The following is a 23,041-nucleotide window of genomic DNA, read 5'->3' as shown; positions in this document are numbered from 1 at the left end:
TTTCAAAAACTTCCTTTGATATTGTGATGGAGTAGTTTCATCTTGTAGTTCTTTGTAATCTTTCTCTACAACCTCTCATGCATTTTGCAAATCAAGAAAAACCTTCATCTTGATGCTCCAATTATCATATAATTGTTCTTGTTGAGATGAGGGACTTGAAGTAAATACACCAAAATCAATTTTCATATTTTTTCTATCACCCAGCTGGTACCAATTTAAGGGACTTGAAACAAATACATCAAATTCTTTATCTTTTTTGTATGATCCTAATACCAATAGGGTTGAAAGAAATAAAAATAATTATATGACAGAATATAAATAATTGATTAAGAATTAAAAAAATTGTTGTCTTACACCCTTCTTGTTCAAATATATATAAATGCTTTGATGTAACAAGATAGAAACCTTCCAGGACAAAACACCCAAAATATAAGAAACTACATCAATCACTCAAAATAAAATATTTTAATTAAATTTTAAAAACTAAGTAAAATTATTGTTTTTAAAAACTTCTTAGAGTATAGCTGCCTCTGATCCTACTACTCATCAAGTATATATAAATACTAGTTCACATCAACTACAAAAACTAGAGACTCCAACCTACCATCCTCTTTATACCAGTGCATCAAACAAATTGGAAAAGCTAGCTGTTAGGAGTAAAATAATAATAATAATAATAATAATAGCCACAGTACGTGCTGCATCCTGCTGCCACGAGACCTTCTCTGCCAGACCCTTGAGAGGCTTTTTGACTGAGTCGGCATCCAATGGGCTAAGTTTGTCATTTTGCAATTCATGGAACTTGTTCAGTGATTCAGAAGAAATGCACTGGAAAAAGTCTATGACATGCTCTTTATGGATTTTCTCTGTGGTGGTTTCATTGATCTTTGTTCGCCCAAGAACAAGGTCAGTCCGTACAGGGCTTCCAGGTGGTGTAACTGCCTGTTCACATGGTTGGTTGGCCACAAGATTTGAGTTCAACTGCAGAGTTTCTCCAAGGTTTCTGGTTGGTTGTAACTTGGGCTGGAAGGCTTGCCGCCCAAGCAGAGTCGCATTGTACAAGCCCGACATCGAGAGAGCTGTTGGAGTGAATCTCTCAGAGTTGAGGTTGTGCTGATGAAAATTAGGATGTAGATGCAAGCATGTGTCATTCCATTTCTTTAGTAAATCTTGAGGCTTCTGCTTCCAGATCAGTTCTTGATCCTTGGTCTGTAAACACATAAATGGTAACAAAAATGTGATTCAATAATTCAATGTGATATGGTCTTCCAAACTCGTAGACACAGTTAAAACATACCTGTGACTGATCTGTTGTTTTAACATCACCATCCAGAGCTTTAGCATTCTTCAACCACTGTGGGAGTGATGACCGAGACACTTCTGATTTCACTTCAGATGATGACTTCTCGAACTCCTGGCCTTCAAGCTTTCCTAGCTCTTGTTCATAATTCTCCATGCACTGTGGGCAGCAGCTCATTTTCTGAGCAGGATCCATGTTCTCAGAGACACGCCTTGGTAGAGCAGTTATTGCAGTTGGAAAGTTCTTCATCGGTGTCAGAGACTCGACAGAGCTGCTAAGAATCCCATTTGTCCCAAATCTAGAAAATAAGACATGAATAACAGTGAAGGGATGATCAAAAATAAGAACCATGTCTTCAAAGCTCAAGCATGGTTTTCAAGATGCTTGAAATGAATCCACACACCAAGGTGTGACCAACCAAAAGACATGATCCAAGGCAGTGTCAATTTGAAGTAAAAACTAAAATGCTTGCATAAAGTCAAAAAAATGGAAATTTTTGGATCTACTCATGGTGAAATTTGACAACCTTTGTCTACCTAAACCTCTATATCAAGAAAGTTTCTAAGCAGCAAAATAAAAAATTTTTAACTAAAATCCTGCCCAAAACATAATCTCAAAATAGGCTGAAACTATAGATCGAATCCAACACAGAGAAACCAGATTGACAGCATCAAATATGGAATATGTAATTGTTCGAGTAGTGTATCTGAAAAAACAAATTATCCAAACCAATGAACTCAGAAAATTAACTTACAGGCATATGTTTTATTGTTCTCTTAAAGTAGATTTAACTACTTGAATCATGGAAAATAGAAGCAATAAGGTCTGTCTGATTGAAGGTAGAACATGAAACCAACCTCGAAAAAAGCCCTGGAACAGGGGTTCTAGCAGCAATTGGCACTGCCTGCTGATCCCAATCATTTTCCATGGAAGGGTGATAGACCTGGCACCTCAAATAAGTCTCACAAGTAGCAGTCCCAATCAACCAAAGCCGGCCATTGCTACCCTCTCCGAACGTCGCCAGTAACTTCCCCATCTCTGCCACAGCAGCGCGCCCTGCCTCTGAAACAACCTGCTGCCCAACTGTACCAGAGCCGGCAACTCCTAAATTCACCGGCTGCTCGACAAGCCATTTCAGGTCCCCTAAATCAAGAATAATGCTTCCACCTCCGATTCGGGCTTCCACCAATCTACCCAATTCCTTTAGCTTGGTGGGTATTTGAGTTCTATCGGAATTATTAAGAGAGAGCTCCCTGTGAAGAGAAATCACCTCGACATTCTTCAGTGGTCCATCTCCGAAATCCCTCTTCTCAATTCTCCTAAGTAGCTCCTTCATCACGGCCTCCGGCTCTGATTCGCCCACTAGCACCGGATTTCTTTTCTTAGTTCTCAACAAAATATCAACAACGCGCTTCACTTCCTCGGCCCTCTGGTGGCCGGACTGGTTGGCAGCCCCAGCGGTGGCGGCGTTGCCTTGTTGCTGCAACCGCGGATTCAAATACAAATTGCGGGTTGGGGTGGGGGTGGGGGTGGAGGTGGGGGCACCGGGTCCTCGGAAGCCACCCAATCCAATTGGGGAAGGAGAAACATTGGGTGTGGGTGGGGAATTCATGGACTGCTCAATGGTGGCCTTGACAGCAGGGCTGGAGAAGCTAGCCTCGCTGTTCGAGAATTCAACCTCGAAAGGGAAAGATCAGATCCCCTCCTTCACAAAAACCCTCCTCATTTCTCTCTCTCTCTTCTTTCTCTCTTATCAACACCTCTCCTATCGGATTCAAGCTCAAAAATATCCTAAACAAAAACACCGAGGTAAAAAAAAAGCTCGACTTTTTCAAATATTACTTTTTTGGTCGCAGAAGGTCTCTACCATCCTGCAAAAAGGCAAAAACTCCCAAGTGGCGAGAAAGTGGTATGAGAAAAATAAAATAAAATATAATATAATAAATAATAGTAATAAAAAACAAGTGTCTACATATATAAAAAAGTCTACACCCTCATTTTTAGTATTTAAAAGAATAAAATTGGAATTCAAAATAAAGTCTACTTAATTGATTTATGAGATCGAACTGAAAAACTGAAATTTATAATTATATTCATTCAAAGGATTTTCATAAAAAAAATAAAAGTAAAAATGAAGATGAGATAAATTACTTAATACATTATTTTTATTTACTATGAACTATTTATGATGTATTATAGACCCCTTCTCACGAGACCATTTATGATGTATCGTAGACCTCTTCTCACGAGACCAGAAGACTCTTAGTTTTTTTTAGGATTTTTCTAGCATGGGAGGAATGCTATTTCACCACCCGGAGGAGTTGGCAGCATACTAGTGATAAGTGGCGGGGGGGGGGGGCCTGAAATCAGCTGCAAAGACGTGATGACCGGCCATGCCAGTGGGTGAGGGAAGCCATGCTGGCTGATGGAGGAATAGTGGAGCTGGTAATGGCTTGCTGGGGAAGATAGAAACAGGAGAGAAAAAGCATATACGAGAGGGGGTCTGATATCTGAGGGGTGGGAAGCCATTAAAGAGGGGGGACGGAAGCGAGAGAAGTTTTTTTTCTTTTTCCGGGAGAGGAGGCTAGACAGAGGCAGGAGTTTTGGGAGATCCAACTATTTTTGCTCCCGGGAGCATTCAGGTAAGCTCACCATGTATCTTTTGCTTTATTTCTTATCACTACTGTTTTCTCTTTCTCCTCTAGTTGTTCGGTTCCGCTTTTATGCTTGTTTAGGAATAACAGGAGTTATATCTGAGTAGCATTACTTTCTGGTTTCTTCATATGCTTGTTGATCGTTTCATTCAATATCCCTCTTAGTATTGGTTTTAACTTGGAGAAGTTTTGTTGCTTCATTTTGCCCTATGTGGAGATGTTCATTGTTGTTGTCTCGTTTGAACTGTTTTGCTACCCTTACCCACCTGATTCATGTCTAAACCTCATCTTCCCATTTTGTGTGCCCTTTAAACTCATCGCCAAACCCTCCACTTGTGTTCCTCGTGTGTCATTACTAAGCTCTCTTACCTCCTCGGACCTATTTTGCCGAAGCATTGACCCTTCAGGATTATCTTCAACTTAAGAGTGGTGAAGGGGTCTGATGTCCATCCCATCAGAGCAATGAAGTTCTCCGTCTCGCCTGGTGTTCATATTGTCATTCAGTGCAAAGTTGCATCTGGCCTTCCTCAACTAGTTGAAGGTTCGAAGTGTTTGGCTAAATCAGACCCTATGGTGTTTTGTGCTATTGAAAAACCTTGGGAAGCATCATTGATGGCGCTGGTGAACTCCACCTGGAGATCTGTTTGAAGGGTCTGTGGGATAATTTCATGGGTGGTGCTGAAATTGTTAGGTCTGACCCTGTTGCGTCTTCCCGTGAGACTATATTTGAGAAGCCCTGCAGAGCCATGATGAGCAAGTCCTCTAACAAGCATGACCGTCTCTATGTGAGAGCCCCACCTTCGGAAGAAGGTATTACAGGGATTATTGATGCTAGTTGTCTTGATCCAAGGTGGGCACTCAAAGCTCTATCCGAGACCTTGCCTGAGGAGTTTGTTTGTGGCAAAGATCTTGCAAAGAAAATCTGGTGTTTTGGAACTGGGACCACAGACGCTAACATGGTGGTTGATATGTGTAAGGGAGCTCGGCATTTTGATGAAATTAAGAATTCTGTTGCTGCTGAGTCACAGTGGTTGACAAAGGCAGGTGTATTGGCTAAGGAAGAACACGAGAGACATTTGCTTTGAAGTCTGAGATGTGGTCTTTCACGCGGATGCAGTTCTTAGAGGAGGTGATTAAATCGTGCCCATAGCCAAGAGCATGCCCAGAATCAGTCAAACAAAGGAGTTCCGCCTTGTGGAATTGATGTTTATCGTTTAAGCAAGGATGACGGAGGGATGGCTTAGAGAACTTCCAGCAGGGGTGTTTGGTTCACTTACGCCAGAATGAACGCGGTGCATCATGAACATCACAGTGAGATGAATGCCTTGATTCATGCGCAGATTCCTCCAGCAGCACGCTTTGGCTGGATATTCATGAAACTCTATGCATGCATGGCAGCCCAAAACTCATCTGAAGCCTTCCTTAAAATTCAAAATTCACCCATCCACGCACATGAGAACCATGCAAAACCGGCCACCCTTCCACCTCATTTTCTTCATACCCAACTTTCTCTCTAACCACCACACCCATTTCTCACACTATCCGGTATCCTATCTAAAACCACTAACTTCTATCACTTTTCCCTTAACCCATCTCGTCTTTCACTCACCACCCTTTCTCTCTCTACACCACACCACTCACCCACTCTCTTTCAGGTGCCCCTCAAGTCCATCATTCTCACCCATGCATGGCCATGCACGGCCATGCGTAATCACCTTCACACCCGTACCACGTACCCTTCTCCACAACCCATGCCCACCTTTCATAATAGGATGATACCCATGCATGCCACCACCTTTCCTCTCTCTACGTTCCCCATAACTCACTTTTCTCTCTAACATCTCTATACCCATCTCCCCCACTTATCATCCTTCTCATTCTCTAAATCTACATACCCATCCTCCATACCTTTAACCTCATGCCCGTTTTCTGTTGAACCCATTTTCCACGCGTGCATGGCCACCCCAGGCTCTCCCCAAGGCCTTCATTAAAATCCCGAGATCCACCTATTCACATGCATGGAGACTATATTTGCATGGCCACCCTCCATACTCTTCATGCACTTCACCACATCATATACCCATCTTCGTTCATGACCACTACCCATCCCTCGCACCATGCAAGGATCACCCCAAACCCTCTTCCAAACCCTCCATTAAAGTCCCATTCCTATCATGTCTAAGTCCCCATGCAAGATCGCTCCATGCTTGAGACGTCATGCTGCCCTCATCCTCATACTCCCCATGCCCATCCTCAAGTCCATGATCTCAGTTTCTTCTCCATTACCCGTCATAGTATCTTCGGAACTGGTTCGTGCCGCTGAATTCCCAAGGTTTTAGAGGATGAGCTTCGTGAGGTGGTGCCATTGGTGCACTCAAGAGCATGCGTCCCCTTGAACCTGATAACGTCCGTGTTCATGAAAGTGAAGTAGGTGAAGAGCTCGAGTCCAGCGAACCTAGTCAGTCAACTCGGGAGTATGCTCCATTAGTTAAAGAGGCGTGGAAGGACCTTACTGTATAGGAGATGTGTAAAAGAAAGGATGAGCTTCACTTTATTCCAGACGGGTTGTTGAGGTCTCAAGCAATGAATATGAACCTTCGGAGAGGGACATATTATATGCAGAGGGGGTCACATAAGAGAATGGTTCGGCTTTCATAGGATTATACCTCGATGACCGTAGTCTAGTGTCTGAAACCTACACTGACAATCAGGAAGCTCCGTTGCAGCCTATGACTAAATACCAGCTTATAAGGGTAAATGGCAAGAAAAGAAACAGAAATGAAATCTGCAAAGCATGGATGTCGACTGGTGTAGATCATTGGGCGAAGTGCAAGTCAGGGGAGTGGTCTGGGCAAGGCCATCATCAAAGAAATTGGGCAGACCAATGATTTCATTATTTTTTAATAACATGTGTAGACACCCTAAGAGCTTTCTAAGGAGACCAGGTGGCTCTTTGCTCAAGGCTGCTGATTTGATCCTATTGCATGACCACCTTTGGCCAACCCCCAACTGCCACACCCCCTTCAAGTCATTCATTTATTCATCTATTTATTTTTGTTATCCTTCGTATTTCAATATCCAAGTTTGGTCTTCCACAAATCCCATTCCCGATTTTAATCCTCAAAAACCTCATTCTCATACAATTTCTCAAAATCTCGACTTTCGAATTTAATTTCTCATTTCAAAAAAAATCTAATATTCACATTCTTTTCTTTAGTTACTTATTTTCGTTATTATTTTATTTATTTATTTTAAAATTTCATCTTTAAAACAATCTTTCAAAAATTCCGATTTCCGAATTCAATTTCCCATTACAAAAAAAATTCTAATATTCACATTCTTTTTCTTTAATTATTTATTTTCATTATTATTATTCTATTTAGTTATTTTAAAATTTCATCTTCAAACAAATTTTCAAAATCCCGATTTTCGAATTTAATTCCCAATTTCAAAATTCCAATATTCATGTTCATTTATTTAATTATTATTTTCGCTATTATTATTATTATTCTATTTATTTAATTATTTTTAAAATTTCATCCTTAAACAAATTTTTCAAAATTCCAATTTCTCTCAAATTTAATTTCTAAAATCCTCATTCTTACATTTAACTCCTAAAATTCCAATTTTCAAATAATCTCTAAGATTTCAATTTTCAAATAAATTTCAAAAATCCAGTTTTCCCTCAAACTGTTTTTAATTTCTATTGGGTGATGCATGTGATATGTTTTGTGCTATTTATTATACATTGACTCCATTTTTATGATAGCGCATTGCTCGTTCGTGGCCCAGGTACGCATCCCTTCCCATTTCGATCATTCTCTATGCATATTTTGATTCCCATGTGTGCATGGTCGATTTGAGTATTCATTGTTTTCCTCATCCATTGCCACATCAGCCTCATTTCATTAGTAGAGACCCGTTTTTAGGGACTTAAAGGGGTGCTACGGTCTTTACCGTACCTTCCCGATAAGTAACCTGATCCCCGAACCCGATCCGGTTTTTCGTAGATCACTTTTTCCAAAACTAGGAGTCGCACTTAGGGTTTTCTTTCTTATTTTGTTTACCCTTTTAAAAATAAAATAAAAATAAGTGGCGACTCCAAGTCAATTCTTTTTAATAAATAAAATCAATTTTTGAAATAAAAATCAAGCTTGCCATCGAGTGGGAAACACATGAGCCAAAATACGGGGTCCACATGTATATATATATATAAGATTTTTTTTTTTCTATTATGTTGCAATTTTCACTCTCTTAGTCTTAAATTTTTTTGGGTCATCTAGTGTTATTTATTTGGATTGTTGGTTAATTTGTATTTGACATTTGATAATAAAATCTAGCTATGATGGATGACAAGAAAAACCAATCTTTATTTTTATAATAAAATTAAAAAAAATTCTGCTTTATTTTGAAATAAAGAATATGTTGTAATCTTACATATTAGAAAATTTAATAATATCTATGTAAATGTAGTATTTTTAAAATTTCATTATCAAATATAATTATTAATTTCAATAGTCAATCATTAAATTGATTCTCCTAATATTTTTATAATTTATAGAAGAAAAACATTATAACCTCTTTAATAAATTAATAATAAATCAAGTAATTATTTTTTATAACATCTCTAATAAATTAATAATAAATCAAGTAATTATTATTTTTCCTTTGTAGGCATTTGAATGTATCATTATTAAAATGCCATATTTTTATTAGTTACTAAAATGAGATAAAGAAAAAAAAATTTAAATTTATGTGTACTAATTTTTTTAATATTTATCATTTTATTAAATAAAAGACAAAGGATCGTAACATAGAAAAATCAACTCAGTATGAAAAGTAGAATATTCAAACTTGATCTAGGGCTTAGGGCATGACATTGAACAAAGTTGAAATATTCATATTATTGCCAAACTTAAATTTATGGTAAAAAATTTTGGTCCCAAAATATATATTTTAAAATATTAAAATTTTAATTTATAATTTAACTTGATAATTTGAAAAGTAATGACTTTCCATTCATCCAAATTTATTGAATTCTGTGAGTAGATAATAGGATAAATAATGAGGCAATTCTTTGACCTTGAGTACTAGATATTGTGATGGAGTAGTTTCATCTTATAGTTCTTTGTAATCTTTCTCTACAACCTCTCATGCATTTTGCAAATCAAGCAAAACCTTCATCTTGATCATAATTGTTCTTGTTGAGATGAGGGACTTGAAGTAAATACATCAAAATCAATTTTCATATTTTTTCTATCACCCAGCTGGTACCAATTTAAGGCCGGGACATGAAACAAATACATCAAATTCTTTATCTTTTTTGTATGATCCTAATACCAATAGGGTTGAAAGAAATAAAAATAATTATATGACAGAATATAAATAATTGATTAAGAATTAAAAAAATTATTGTCTTACACCCTTCTTGTTCAAATATATATAAATGCTTTGATGTAACAAGATAGAAACCTTCCAGGACAAAACACCCAAAATATAAGAAACTACATCAATCACTCAAAATAAAATATTTTAATTAAATTTTAAAAACTAAGTAAAATTATAGTTTTTAAAAACTTCTTAAATCAAGTTTCACTCCCCAACGGAGTATACCTTCCATTATAAAAAATGGTTGGGACCTTCATAAGAATGGCACATATGAGATCCATGTATAAAGGTAAATGGCCCAGGGCGAAAATTGCTGCGGCTGGCAGGCAGGTGACTGCATAGATTGGAACCGCCACAGATCTAAACTGATCATCCACAATGAAGAAGTGGCCTGCGCAGAAAGACACCAATATAGCTGCTATGGAGATCAGAAGTAACGACAAACCCCCCAGAAGCTTCGTTGGCAAGGCCGTCTTAAATTCATTCTCTCGGTATCTAGAGGTGAGAATCCCTAGAAAAATTACCAAGGAGGTGACTGAGCAGCAAAGAGAAATTAGTGATGAAATTGAAAACACTTGAAATGCTAGTTCCTTTCCATGAACTGGTTTCCCTTTCTCTACGCCTCCTGGAACATTGCCTGTTGTTGTAAAGGCAACAGATGCAATAAGCGCTGCTACAACCGAGCATGAACTCGAGGTCTTATATAGCCATTTTCCACCTTGTTCTACGAGTTCTTCATGTGTGTTTGTGAAGATCTCCACTGCGGTCTTGCCAGCATTGTTATACAACATCAAGTTTGGTGGCATGGAACTCTTCACATGCTGCAAGCATGAAACAAGATATACAATTTTAATGATATTTATTAATAATCCACTTACCAGGAGCTCTATCATTGTGTATGTAGAAAAAAAAAAATTAACTCATGCTTCATTTGTGTTGTACGATGACAATTGGATACACAAGCATGTTGAGAAGTAAATTAACTGGAGAAAATATATACCTAATAAAAACGAACGCCATATAGAAAAAATAGTTTGGTCTCATACCTCATACCATTTGATTTCCCATTTCATTTGCAATGCAGCACCTCGAATAATCCAAGGATTCATAGACTTATTGTAATTTGCAGCAAGATGCAAGATATTGTTTCCTTCAATATCCACTGCATGAAATACACTTTCGTTATTATATTTCTGTTTTAAGAGATCATACAGAGAGGGTTGTCTATTCTCCACTGCCAACAGCAAAACGTTCTTCTTCTCTGAGTTCGTGTCATGGATGGCAACTGGAAAATGCTCGAGGATGCTCTCCACAATTTCTTTGATACCATTCTTTGCTGCGGTTAGTAATGGCGTCTCTTTTCTATCAATTTTCATCGCTGCCAATACCACAATACTCAATTCCTAAGCTAAAAGAGAAAAGGTCTAGCATAAGCTATGAGTAAAGCCAAATAAAACAATTTTATGTCGTCAAAACAGACGTTAGAGTATCAGTTTCCACTGATCTTTGACAATTTGACACAGATGTTGCATAAGATGGAAAAATTATGTTAAACTCTTTATAGCTGCCTCTGATCCTACTACTCATCATGTATACAACCGACTAGTTCACATCAACTACAAAAACTAGAGACTCCAACCTACCATCCTCTTTATATCAGTGCATCAAACAAATTGGAAAAGCTAGCTGTTAGGAGTAAAATAATAATAATAATAGCCCTATCGTTTTTTTTTTTTCCTACTTTTTATGTCATTTTGAAGGTACCCAGACTTTGCACTACCATTTCAAGGAGAGAGATACCTGTTTTATCAGTTTTGTCCAGACCATTATTTTTGGCCTCTATGGTATTTTGGTTAGTTTCCCCATTTGGAGATTCGAGAGCTTTCGTAACTGAAGTTTCTTCTTCTTGGGATTCTGATCCGGACCTTCCAGCAGCATCATACTCGTAAATCTTAGTACTTTTAAGCATTTTTTCGAGGATATGAACAGACCATACGTGCTTCTCTTTTACGTCCTTAATCTTCTGTATGTCGCTGTATCCTTTAGAGCCACGTAAGAGAGAGACAATTTAAAAATATATTGCTTTAAATAATAGCAGAAAGGAAGATAGTGATGGGAAAGTGGTGCTATACCCAATCCAAGGATAACCAGCGTTAGTTTATATACAAGCTTCATCAGCTCGAAGCATGTTCGATAATTTGGTGGGAATTTTTGTGGACCTTCACCTATATATATATATATATATATATATGAAAAATAGAAATAAGAGACTTCTCAATAGACAAACAAAATTCAAAATTAAATGGTCTAAAAATAAATTGATCATCCTAATATAGCTAGTTGGCACGTTATTAGGTTCAACTCCAATCAGGATTTTGTTTATATATATATATATATATTTAATACCGTAAGCTATAAGATGCAAGCTTATGCATCACAACTTGTACTACCAAATACTTTGTATAGATAAAAAGTATTTGTCCTTGAAGAACATAAGGTAAAACTGGATCCGACATGCAGGCACACTGACCTTCATGTTGGTCTCGTTTTGGGTTCTCTGCTCCTGAAATGCAGGCACACTGACCTTCATGTTGGTCTTGTTTTGGGTTCTCCGCTCCTGAAATGCAGGTTGGTCACAGCATTCATGTCCATAAATAAAGAGACAAATTCAAAACGTGGTCCAAGCTATGTCAAGGGGGTGTGAGGAAGTTGAAAAGCTATGTGCAGATGAAGTGCCCTAATGCAGCATTTTTTATAACTTTCTGGTCAGATATTTCATATCGTATCTGTCAAATGCAAATATGTATTTCTTCATTAAGACCACCGTAAAAGTTGTCCTTTATCTTCTTATTATTATGGTTGCTACTATATTATCGTTGTTATGATCACTGCTGCTGCTGTATCATTATACCATACTATTACTACATCATTACATTACTACTACTACTTCTTATACTATTACTACTTTACTACTTATTTTTTATATATATATATAAATTAAAGGGATTTTTCGAAAGATATAAGGAAGAGAGACAAAGAAAGTTCTCACTATCATCTATGAAGTAATGGATGAAAGCACTTTGATTATTTTTCTAGAAAATACATACAAGGGAGTTGATAAGGTATAAAAAGTTTATCTTCAAACTCTTAGAAGAGAATTTGAATGTTTGAGTATAAAAGAATCAAACTTAATTAATCTTTGATTATTTTTCTAAAGTATTGGCTATTATGAATTTACTAAAAAGAAACGGTGAGAGTTTAAATGATACTTGTATGATTGAAAAAATACTTTGATCTTTATATTTGAAGTTTGATTATATTGTTGTGGCCATTGAAGAATCTAAAGATTTATATCCTATAACCATTGATCAACTTATGGGATTATTGCAAGCCCATGAAGAAAGATTAAAAAGGAAGAGCTAACAAAAATTAGAATAAGTTCTTCAAACAAAGCTTTCATTAAAAGAGAATGAAAAAAGTTTTAAAGAAAGAAATCAAAATAATCATAGATGTGGATGTGACCATGGAAGTGGTTGTGGAAGTGGCCAAGGCAATAGAGGAAGAGATATTTTCAGTTCATCAAATAATGAAGAAAAAACGTAAAACTCATATCTCTCAAAGAGGATGTGGAAGATGGCACAATTCAAGGAAAAATGAAATGGGGTATGATAAATCTTAAATTTAGTGTTATGATTGTAACAAATATGGTTATTATACTTATGATTGTAAAAGTTCCACTAGCAATATGGAAGAACAAGCCAACTATGTTGAGAAGAAATATGAAGAAGAACCTATCGTATTGTTGGCATATAAAGGAGAAAGTAAAGAAAAAAACACATAATATCTTAGCACTGGAGCAAACAATTACATGTGTGGTTTCAAAAACATGTTTGTAAAGCTTGATGAATCAGAAAGTGAGCATGTTAGTTTCAGAGATGCATCTAAAATTATGGTAAAAGGTAAAGGTAAAATCCTAGTTCGTTTGAGAAATTGAAGACATCAATTTATAGAATGTCTATTATGTGCCTAACATGAAAAAGAATAGATTAAGTTTGGGTCAACTTTTAGAAAAATGCTATGACATTCATATGAAAAATCAAAGCCTTTAGAGTTGTTATGACTACATATGCTTTCACCTTAAGGCAATTCCAACTTTAAAACTAGTTCCTACATATGCTTTCACCTTGAGGCAGTTCTTTTGTGTTCCCCTCCAATCCTGCCTGGCCATGTCTTTTTGCATTATCTCCGTTAGGGTTCTCCGCATCCCTCATTGAGCCAGAGTTTTTCGCATTTTCCCCAGTAGCTCTTGAATTAGAGACTGTTGGACATTAAACTTGATTTATCAACTTCCAAAATATGAGAATTAAATTTAGTTTCTAAAAAGTCACGAGAGAATATTATATTATAAGTGTTTATATTTAGTTTCTATTTTGAGTTGTTAAGGTCTTAGAAGGTTTCTATATCTTAATATTAGAAGTTTCTATTTTATTTAGTGAGCAATTATAAATAGGAGATTATTTGATGTTTAAACAAAAGAGAGTGGTATAAGACAAAAAGGTTTTTAATTCTCCCAAATTTTATCTTCCTTTATAATTTTATGTTTCTTTATCAACCTCATTACTCCAACAAAATTAGCATTGACGCTTCCGCATACCCAACAGAAACTAGCTTTGCCTGTTCACAGCATTCACATCCATAAATAAGTTAAAATTTTAATTTTTTTTATTTATTATTATATTTTATTCATAATGGACCTGCCAAGGGCTAGTAGATGTGATTAGATATTGATAGCAATTTTCTGATTAGGTCTTATGACTACACTAAAAGTTGTTATAATTGTCATTATTATCATTGAAGAAGAAGAAGCACTGCCTAGAGAAGATGTAGAAGAAGCACCACAGCCTAGAGGAAGATGTCCCACTACCACAAGAAAAAGAAACAGCAGCAGCAGCACCACTGCATAGAACAAGATGTACCACTACAAGAATAAAAGGCACCATTACGAAGAAGAAACACCACACCACTAGGTAGTATTAGTAGCCCACATACCTCTATATATAAGCTTGATGATTGAATCATGTGTTATTATTAGATGGAAACAATTGTCTAGGATTTTCATTGCTTACCCCATCCATAGAAAACCAATAGAACATGATATATACGATTCAAGAAGTCGCGGCATGTGCTATAATTTGATGGAAACTGTTGAACGCTTGGAGCTTCAATATTCCTTGATTCTTGACCTATTAAAAAAATCCAATTAGCGCAATTGTTTATTGTGAACCTATCAATGCTGTAATCGTTGAACGTACTGAACAACAGTCAAATTCATCATATAAATGCTTCGAACAAAAAAAGTATAACTAAACTAATGGCTCAGAATTGGACGGCCTGCCCTCTGGCACTAGGTGGTTAGCATAGGATGGGTTGGTATATGATGTGCTGGGGTGCCCGAACTCAGAAAACAAAAGTTGGCTAAATTTCTCAAACGGAGTATAAATTTAGCTTGTGGCAAGCCAACTATGTTGAGAAGAAATATGAAGAAGAACCTATTGTATTGTTGGTATATAAAGGAGACATGTGTGGTTTCAAAAACAAGTTTGTAAAGCTTGATGAATCAGAAAGTGACGATGTTACTCTCAGAGATGCATCTAAAATTATGGTAAAAGGCAAAGGTAAAATCCTAGTTCGTTTGAGAAATGGAAGACATCAATTTATAGAATGTCTACTATGTGCCTAACATGAAAAAATAATATATCAAGTTTGGGTCAACTTTTAGAAAAATGCTATGACATTCATATGAAAAATCAAAGCCTTTAGAGTTGTTGTTACTACATATGCTTTCACCTTGAGGCAATTCCAACTTTAAAACTAGTTCCTACATATGCTTTCACCTTGAGGCAGTTCTTTTGTGTTCCCCTCCAATCCCGCCTGGCCATGTCTTTTTGCATTATCTTCGTTAGGGTTCTCCGCATCCCTCATTGAGCCAGAGTTTTTTGCATTTTCCCCAGTAGCTCTTGAATGAGAGACTGTTGGACATTAAACTTGATTTATCAACTTCCAAAATATGAGAATTAAATTTAGTTTCTAAAAAGTCATGAGAGAATATTATATTATAAGTGTTTATATTTAGTTTCTATTTTGAGTTGTTAAGGTCTTAGAAGGTTTCTATATCTTATTATTAGAAGTTTCTATTTTATTTAGTGAGTAATTATAAATAGGAGATTATTTGATGTTTAAACAAAAGAGAGTGGTACAAAAAGGTTTTTAATTCTCCCAAATTTTATCTTCCTTTATAATTTTATGTTTCTTTATCAACCTCATTACGCCACCAAAATTAGCATTGACGCTTCCGCATACCCAACAGAAACTAGCTTTGCCTGTTCACAGCATTCATATCCATAAATAAGTTAAAATTTTAATTTTTTTCATTTATTATTATATTTTATTCATAATGGACCTGCCAAGGGCTAGTAGATGTGATTAGATATTGATAGCAATTTTCTGATTAGGTCTTATGACTACACTAAAAGTTGTTATAATTGTCATTATTATCATTGAAAAAGAAGAAGCACAGCCTAGAAGAAGAAGTAGAACAAGAAGCACTGCCTAGAGAAGATGTAGAAGAAGCACCACAGCCTAGAGGAAGATGTCCCACTACCAGAAGAAAAAGAAGCAGCAGTAGCAGCACCACTGCATAGAACAAGATGTACCACTACAAGAATAAAAGGCACCATTACGAAGAAGGAACACCACGCCACTAAGTAGTATTAGTAGCCCACATACCTCTATATATATGCTTGATGATTGAATCATATGTTATTATTAGATGGAAACAATTGTCTAGGATTTTCATTGCTTACCCCATCCATAGAAAACCAATAGAACATGATATATACAATTCAAGAAGTCGCAGCATGTGCTATAATTTGATGGAAACTGTTGAACGCTTGGAGCTTCAATATTCCTTGATTCTTGACCTATTAAAAAAATCCAATTAGCGCAATTGTTTATTGTGAACCTATCAATGCTGTAATCGTTGAACGTACTGAACAACTATCAAATTCATCATATAAATGCTTCGAACAAAAAAAGTATAAGTAAACTAATGGCTCAAAATTGGACGGCCTGCCCTCTGGCACTAGGTGGTTAGCATAGGATGGGTTGGTATATGATGTGCTGGGGTGCCCGAACTCAGAAAACAAAAGTTGGCTAAATTTCTCACACGGAGTATAAATTTAGCTTGTGGCAAGCATGGAGAAATGCAATTGATAAGACATATAGCACCATTTTTAGTTTAACTAGGTGGCTGATCTTGGAAGGTCAAGAGCACCAGTCTCTCCAGGTTATTTTCTTGTTGACTCGTACCAAGATAACTTACCAATCCTGAATTGATCAATTCAGTCTGTTTAGTGGTCAATGGCTTAAATAGAAGTAATTTGATGATAATTAACTTAATGCTGCAATAAGCAAGCATGATAAGAAGGAACGCAGTCTTATCAGAACTGACGAAAAATAACAAACCCAGAGCAGAAATTGAACTAAAATGAGATCAACTTCACAAGTCAAGTTGGAACTGGGCACCTCATTGCACCAAACGCATAAAATAACGGAACATGCAAGGAAAATAGAAGTGCTAATCTATGCCATAAAGATGCTGAAACCTCAGTACATGATAAATGCAAGTCTCATGGATTTTTCAGTCGATTAAAGAAAACTAACATAAATAAGCTTTGGGTTTCAACAATTGATGAGAAAATTCTTAACAATTAATCATAGTATGATTCAAACCTATTAACAAGTTCTAAATTAGCAGATGATCTGAAAAACTGGACCCATTTTATTGGAGAAATATTATGCAAGGAAGAAGTCGACAAGCAATACCGAACGTGGTTAGAGGAGTTGGAGTTGCTTAAATTTTTATTAATAATGATAGATCCTGCTGGCAGGTTTAAAATGAACATATGACTCCAAAACTTTACCCAGTGTGGAGTTTGAGTAATTATTTCAACAAGTACTATAAGAATACGGGATGAGAGGAGTTGGAGTAAGGTTTATGTTTTTATTTCCGAATCATGATAAAGACAAAGAATTAATAATAGTAATTAATTAATATCAGTAGCAGTATATGTGTGTGTGTGTTGTGTACCAGCCTGCTACACATGCACCTGCCACCAGGAATATCCAATACATACTGAAAAAGCTGTGTTTTGTATTTTGTAGCTGCATACTGGTAGTTGAAAATTGATGTATACCTATTTGGTTCATGATCTGATCTTGTTCTGGCAGCAGCATTTTGACAGTTATACCTTGCAAAAATAATAATATTAATAATGTGAACAAAATTTTGTTGCAGTGAATATAGTATAATATATAGTTACAGGATTGGATCTAATCCATCACAGCAAGAACTTCCTTGGAAAGTAGTGCTAGGTCCTGACAAGAAACAAATACTACATGCATGGGCTTCTTATGTGTCCTTAATATGAACACATAATTGGTATGAATGTCTAAGCGCATGCATGCACCAGGCCTGGCCACGCAAATCGTCTGTTTCCAGTGAAAGCATTATATATATATATATATGGAAGGTTATTGGTAATGTCTAATGAATGATGAGATTGGGAGTCTGTCTTACAAGAATAGATAATTCTTTCCAGCCAGGTGAAGTAAGTACAACTTCTGAATATTTGAGGCTTACTGGCCAGGAGATGGAAAGGTGACATTCCTCTTTCGTTCATGTAGGCCACAAGCTCTTCATGCCGTTCCAATATAAGTATTGCCAATTCTGTCAAGCACAACAAAAAGTAATGTTGATTATTTAAATATCGAACGTGTTGAAATATTATAAAAGCAATATGACATGACACACGTACGGGCACTTGGACGTGTGTGTGCATGCATGCTATCCTCCTACGAGGACGCCTGAAATTCAAAATGCTTACCGAAGTATTCTCCATTAATGGCGCAGTGGAGAATGGTTTCACCACTCTTTCCTCGATAGTATCTCTTTATTCCTTGTTGTTCGCAGATTTCAAGGAGAAAAATGAAAGCTTCCTTTTTCCCGTGGAGAGCGGTCAAGAAGAGGGGTGTATGGCTGTCTTCATTCCGCTTATCCACCAGACTTTCATCCACTTCAATTATGCATTTGCACATGGCCCTATTTCCCATGGCCGCAGCCAAATGGAGAGGCGTGTTGCCATGCTCGTTCTGAATATTTAGAGCATCCTTCATGCCCTTGGAATCCAGCACTTTAATAAGTTGTTCAACCATATCTACACTTCCTTCTGAGACAGCTATGTGCAATGCTGTGTCCCCAGAACTAGTGATCTTGGCTGTGTGAAGTCCCAAGTTTTGCTTGTACATTTTCACAACCTCTGTCCATTCTTTTTTCATGACCTTGTCAAACAGTTCTTTTTGACTGGTTTTCGCCATTCTTCCTCTCCTGATGATAGAGTAACAAGTAAGAACCTCACCTACTCCTATCTATACCTTCAAACAGATAGACGACATGCATATATACAAATATACCAGCCCCGCTAGCCCATCCCCCTCCACTGTTCTCTGGCTATGGTCTTCCAAAAGTGATACCTTGCTCAAGATTTGGGATAAGAACAAGTATGGCCTCCATCGTACGAAAAGAAAAGCATAGCAATCATGAATTTAGTCCTTGCTAAATAATTGATCATCTTAAAGATTCTTAATTAAATATTAAATGTGATTCAATTAGCTCACTCTGTTTCCCACAATGCATACTTCCGCTTTTGTAATTTAGTTTTAGTTTGTCGTGACTCACGTTGTTAGCTTTTACCCAGTCGAAAAGAAAAGTCTAGTCTTCGTGTACAACCTACCGGCAAAGGCAAAAGGAAAGAGATAAGAGAAAAGTGAAAGTCTATTCCTTTGTTCAACTGGCTTTTCTGTGTCTATATATATATATTAAATGTAGATGTTTGTTCACATTCCATCACCAATTGTAACTTTCAAAAAGTAATAAAAATGACTATAACTAGTATTCCACTCTTTTTTACCAAAAAAAATTAAAGTAAAATCTGAAAAAATAAATAAATAAATAAAGGAAAAAAAATAGATATAAAATCAATAATTTTTTTTATATATATTTCAAACTTACTTCACTTATTTAAACACTTCTATATAAAAATTAAATAATTATATAAAATTTTCATCAACTATACATATATTTGATTTTTTTTTTTCATAATAACTCCAAATATGATAAATCACTTCGTTAATATTTTTATTTTTTAATTTTTGATTCTTTCCATAAACATAGAAGCACTAAATCCTATTTTTGACTCCAAAAAGTTTATGTGAGTTAATAAATTTATTTTATATGTTATGTTTTTTCTTATTCTAATTTTTTATTTTTTTATCTCTTTAACTGGACACATCAATTTCACTTCTAATAAGAAAAATATTAGAATTAATGTCATCTAGTTGATCAATAAAGATTTAATATTTGTAATGGTACACTTTTTGAGAGAAATTAAGAATCCAAATTTATCTCTTCATTTAAGATTCCGGATTTGTTGTAGTAATCTCTCACACACAGCTATATATATCTATATATATATATAAAACACACAAAAGAAAATTATAATTGAAAGCCAAAAGAATATCAAAGAATGGCAAATTAAAATTTTGAATCTTTAATTTTGCTAAAAGTTCTACTTAGTTTAGGAGTTTTTTCTTTCTTCTTATAGGCAACATGTGATTGGCACGATCAACAAAAGTAATTAACTTGTGAGTTGCGAGGTTATGCTTTATGCTATAAACAAAAGAAAAAGAGCATGCCCATATTCGGGAACAATTTGATGTCCCACCATGTTACATTAATTCTCCTGCTTTGATGACAAAGACAACACCATGAAGAGTCACAAAGGTTGCTTACGATATGATCCTAATCCTCGTGACCCCTGCTTTGTAAGACAAAGACAACAACACATGAAGAGTCGCGAAGGCTGCTTACAATATGATACTGATCACGAATATAAATCATATACATTCATGTAGAGCACCTTATTACAAGAGTTTTGGATATTGGCTTCAAGTTTGAAAAGAAGCAACTATGTCATCAAGCCAATTTTGTTATTTGTAATATAAATAATATATTCTATATATAAAATTCATAAATGTTAATATCTTATACTTATATATTTATATTATAAATATTATCTATATATAAATACATATGATAAATTATACATGCATAAATTAATATATATATATAAATTAATTAATTTTAATTCTTATGTATTTTGTATAATAATTAAATAAAATATAAATATAAATTCATAAATAAAATTATCATCATTTTAAAATAAAAAAATACTTACATATGTATCATCATTTCTTTTATGTTATTTAATACATTCAAATTATATAAATTTCTATAAAATGTACTTTTAAATTCTAACTATTATTGGATATCACAAATTATATCATATATATATTTTTAATAAACCAACTTCAAAATTTTCATTATTATTTTTTATATCATTATTTAAAATTTTTCTCAACATTTTCATGATCAATTTTCATCTCACCAATTCTTTGTATTAGAATATCCATCAATATTTTTCAATATATTTGTAAAAACCAATACATACATACATACATACATACATACATACATACATACATATATATATATATATATATTAATAGTATTTTATTAATTTCTTTCTAAAATGGACAATAAAAAAGTAGTTCAAAAAATTTTAAATGTTAAAACTATTACGATTGAAAAAAAATATGTTCTTTATAAATATTGTATGAAACTAGAAAATTGTTTTGTTACTAGCTAGATCATATTTATCATATAACTATGGTGAAAAAAAAGTTCATATTCATAATACAACCATTACTTTTGAAACAAATTATGTGTGGTATTATTATCCACTATAATAATATTGTTTTAGTAAGCAGTAATTTTCATTGAAAATGTTTATAAAAATTCACTTGTTTTTTTAGAGGTAAATTGCTTTTATGACAAAATATATTGGTTGAGTATTTGCAATGGTTTAAATCTATCACAATAATATTTTTGTTGACAGGTATTTGTTGTTGCAATTACTATTGGTAAATAGTTATATATAAACGATAAACAATTCAGTTTGCGATATAGTAGGTGTGTCAGAAATTTGTAATAGTTTAAATCCATTGCAAAAGTAAATCTAAGTGGGTTGGTGTGGACCCGCATTCTTCACATGCATCCCCACTCGTCGGTAAGACTCGCTTTTATATGGTGAAAAATTAGTTTTGGAAAAATTGGAGTTGCCATTCATTTTATTTTATTTTAAAAGATAAAATAAAACAAGAAAGAAAACCCTAAAAAAGTGACTCCATAGTTTTTGGAAAAACGTGTCTTTGAAAAATTTGAGTCTAGGTCCAAGGATTAGATTACTTATTAGGAAGGTACCTCTACAAGGTAGCACCCCTTTAAGCCCTAGAGATTGTACTGACTAAGTTGAGGGAAATGTGACAATTAATTCGTTGATTATAGATACCTAGGTAAGCTAGGTGATTTCAAAAATAGTATGCAAAACAAGAAAACCAATCACAATCATAAAGAAGATTTAGAGTGTGTACCTGAACTATTTCTTAAGCGCTATCACAAGACATTAATGGTTAGTTTGGAAAATAAAACACACATGTATTTTACCCTAGTATCTTAATCAAACATGGCTAGCTAAACAAACACTCAAAAAGATATGTTGAACAGGTTGAGAATCACATACGAAGCAATACATAACGATCATGTATAAAGTAATACATAATTTATGGAATTAAGATACGAAGGTAAGAAGCATACCTGAATAGCATAGGTAACTTATAACGTGCTTCCACAAGACATAAGGGGTTAGATTATAAATAATTAAAGAAATAAATCCTAGCATGCTTGGTATCTAATTAGCATAACAAAAATGATCAAAGTATACGAAATCATCAATTATCACATACATCTTGTATATAATTCCTAAAAAAAATAGATAGATATGATTACAACAAGTAGCAAAGGTGGCAACAAAGATGAGTTTTGAAAAGATTCTTTTATATTGGGGTTCCATCAAGTCCCCAATTAATATTCATAAGTTTAACTTGTGTATTCCCATTAGCTTGGGAGCACAAGTTCAAACCCACATTAAGAGAATAAAGTTTTGGAAAATTAAAAAAAGGAATGCAACTAGGATAAAATTGAGTTGTATATATATATATATATATATTTTTTTTTTTAAAAAAGAAAGTGAGATCTTTGCCCTAAAAACCTAGAATGGATTTTTTTTAAAAAAAAAAAGAAAACAAAAAACAAAATAAAAACTCTCATTTAAAAAATCTGGTGGCTTCTCAAAAATTCTAGTGCTCTCTCATCCAAAAATTTGGTGGCTTTCTCAAAAATTTTGGTGCTCACTCATTTAAAAATATAGTAGTTTTCTCAAAAATTTGGTTTTATAATACTAAAACATAGGATTGCAAAAGCATGAATGTAACAATAAACTGAATTAAACTAAATAGCTCGAGGGTGTATAAACCAAAAGCAATTAAACTAGGGTAGGATCTAATTGAAGTCAAAATTAATGAGCTCGATATCTAAATTAGGCATCATAGCACCTCAAAATAATAACTAAAATTTCCTAAAAACTTAAAAATTAATTTGTATTAACAAAACTACAAAAAAAAA

The 23,041-nt window shown here is 34.7% G+C and overlaps 2 protein-coding genes and 1 pseudogene across 5 annotated transcripts; 1 reads left to right on the top strand and 2 right to left on the bottom strand.

The window, feature by feature from the left end:
* Positions 1-513: 513 nt before the first annotated feature.
* Positions 514-2,990, bottom strand: LOC117925190 (protein SUPPRESSOR OF MAX2 1-like; the record flags this gene model as incomplete). The annotated part of the gene is made up of 3 exons (XM_034844116.1): positions 514-1,209; positions 1,298-1,598; positions 2,158-2,990. Coding segments are annotated over 3 exons (1,731 nt in total), but the record flags the coding sequence as incomplete, so codon positions are not given.
* Positions 2,991-4,416: 1,426 nt separating this feature from the next.
* Positions 4,417-5,172, top strand: LOC117924726 (annotated as a pseudogene).
* Positions 5,173-9,354: 4,182 nt separating this feature from the next.
* On the bottom strand, positions 9,355-18,805 carry LOC117925188. Of its 4 annotated transcripts, none has more exons than XM_034844112.1 (12): positions 18,288-18,805; positions 17,981-18,130; positions 17,598-17,651; positions 16,206-16,322; positions 15,237-15,371; positions 14,469-14,585; positions 13,526-13,660; positions 11,873-11,959; positions 11,475-11,567; positions 11,143-11,382; positions 10,389-10,720; positions 9,355-10,163 (listed from the first exon to the last, which is right to left on the bottom strand). In XM_034844112.1, the coding sequence occupies exons 1-12, from the start codon at positions 18,775-18,777 to the stop codon at positions 9,540-9,542; spliced, it is 2,574 nt and encodes an 857-aa protein (XP_034700003.1). In that variant the 5' UTR covers positions 18,778-18,805; the 3' UTR covers positions 9,355-9,539. The 4 variants fall into 4 exon arrangements, with proteins under 4 accessions (XP_034700003.1, XP_034700004.1, XP_034700005.1 ...); XM_034844113.1 differs by having other exon boundaries at positions 16,242-16,322; XM_034844115.1 differs by having other exon boundaries at positions 10,076-10,163; positions 10,396-10,720.
* Positions 18,806-23,041: the final 4,236 nt, after the last annotated feature.

This window comes from Vitis riparia, chromosome 11 (assembly GCF_004353265.1).
Source record: "Vitis riparia cultivar Riparia Gloire de Montpellier isolate 1030 chromosome 11, EGFV_Vit.rip_1.0, whole genome shotgun sequence".
NCBI classification, from domain to species: Eukaryota; Viridiplantae; Streptophyta; class Magnoliopsida; order Vitales; family Vitaceae; genus Vitis; species Vitis riparia.
This window is presented reverse-complemented; position numbering and strand designations above follow the sequence as displayed.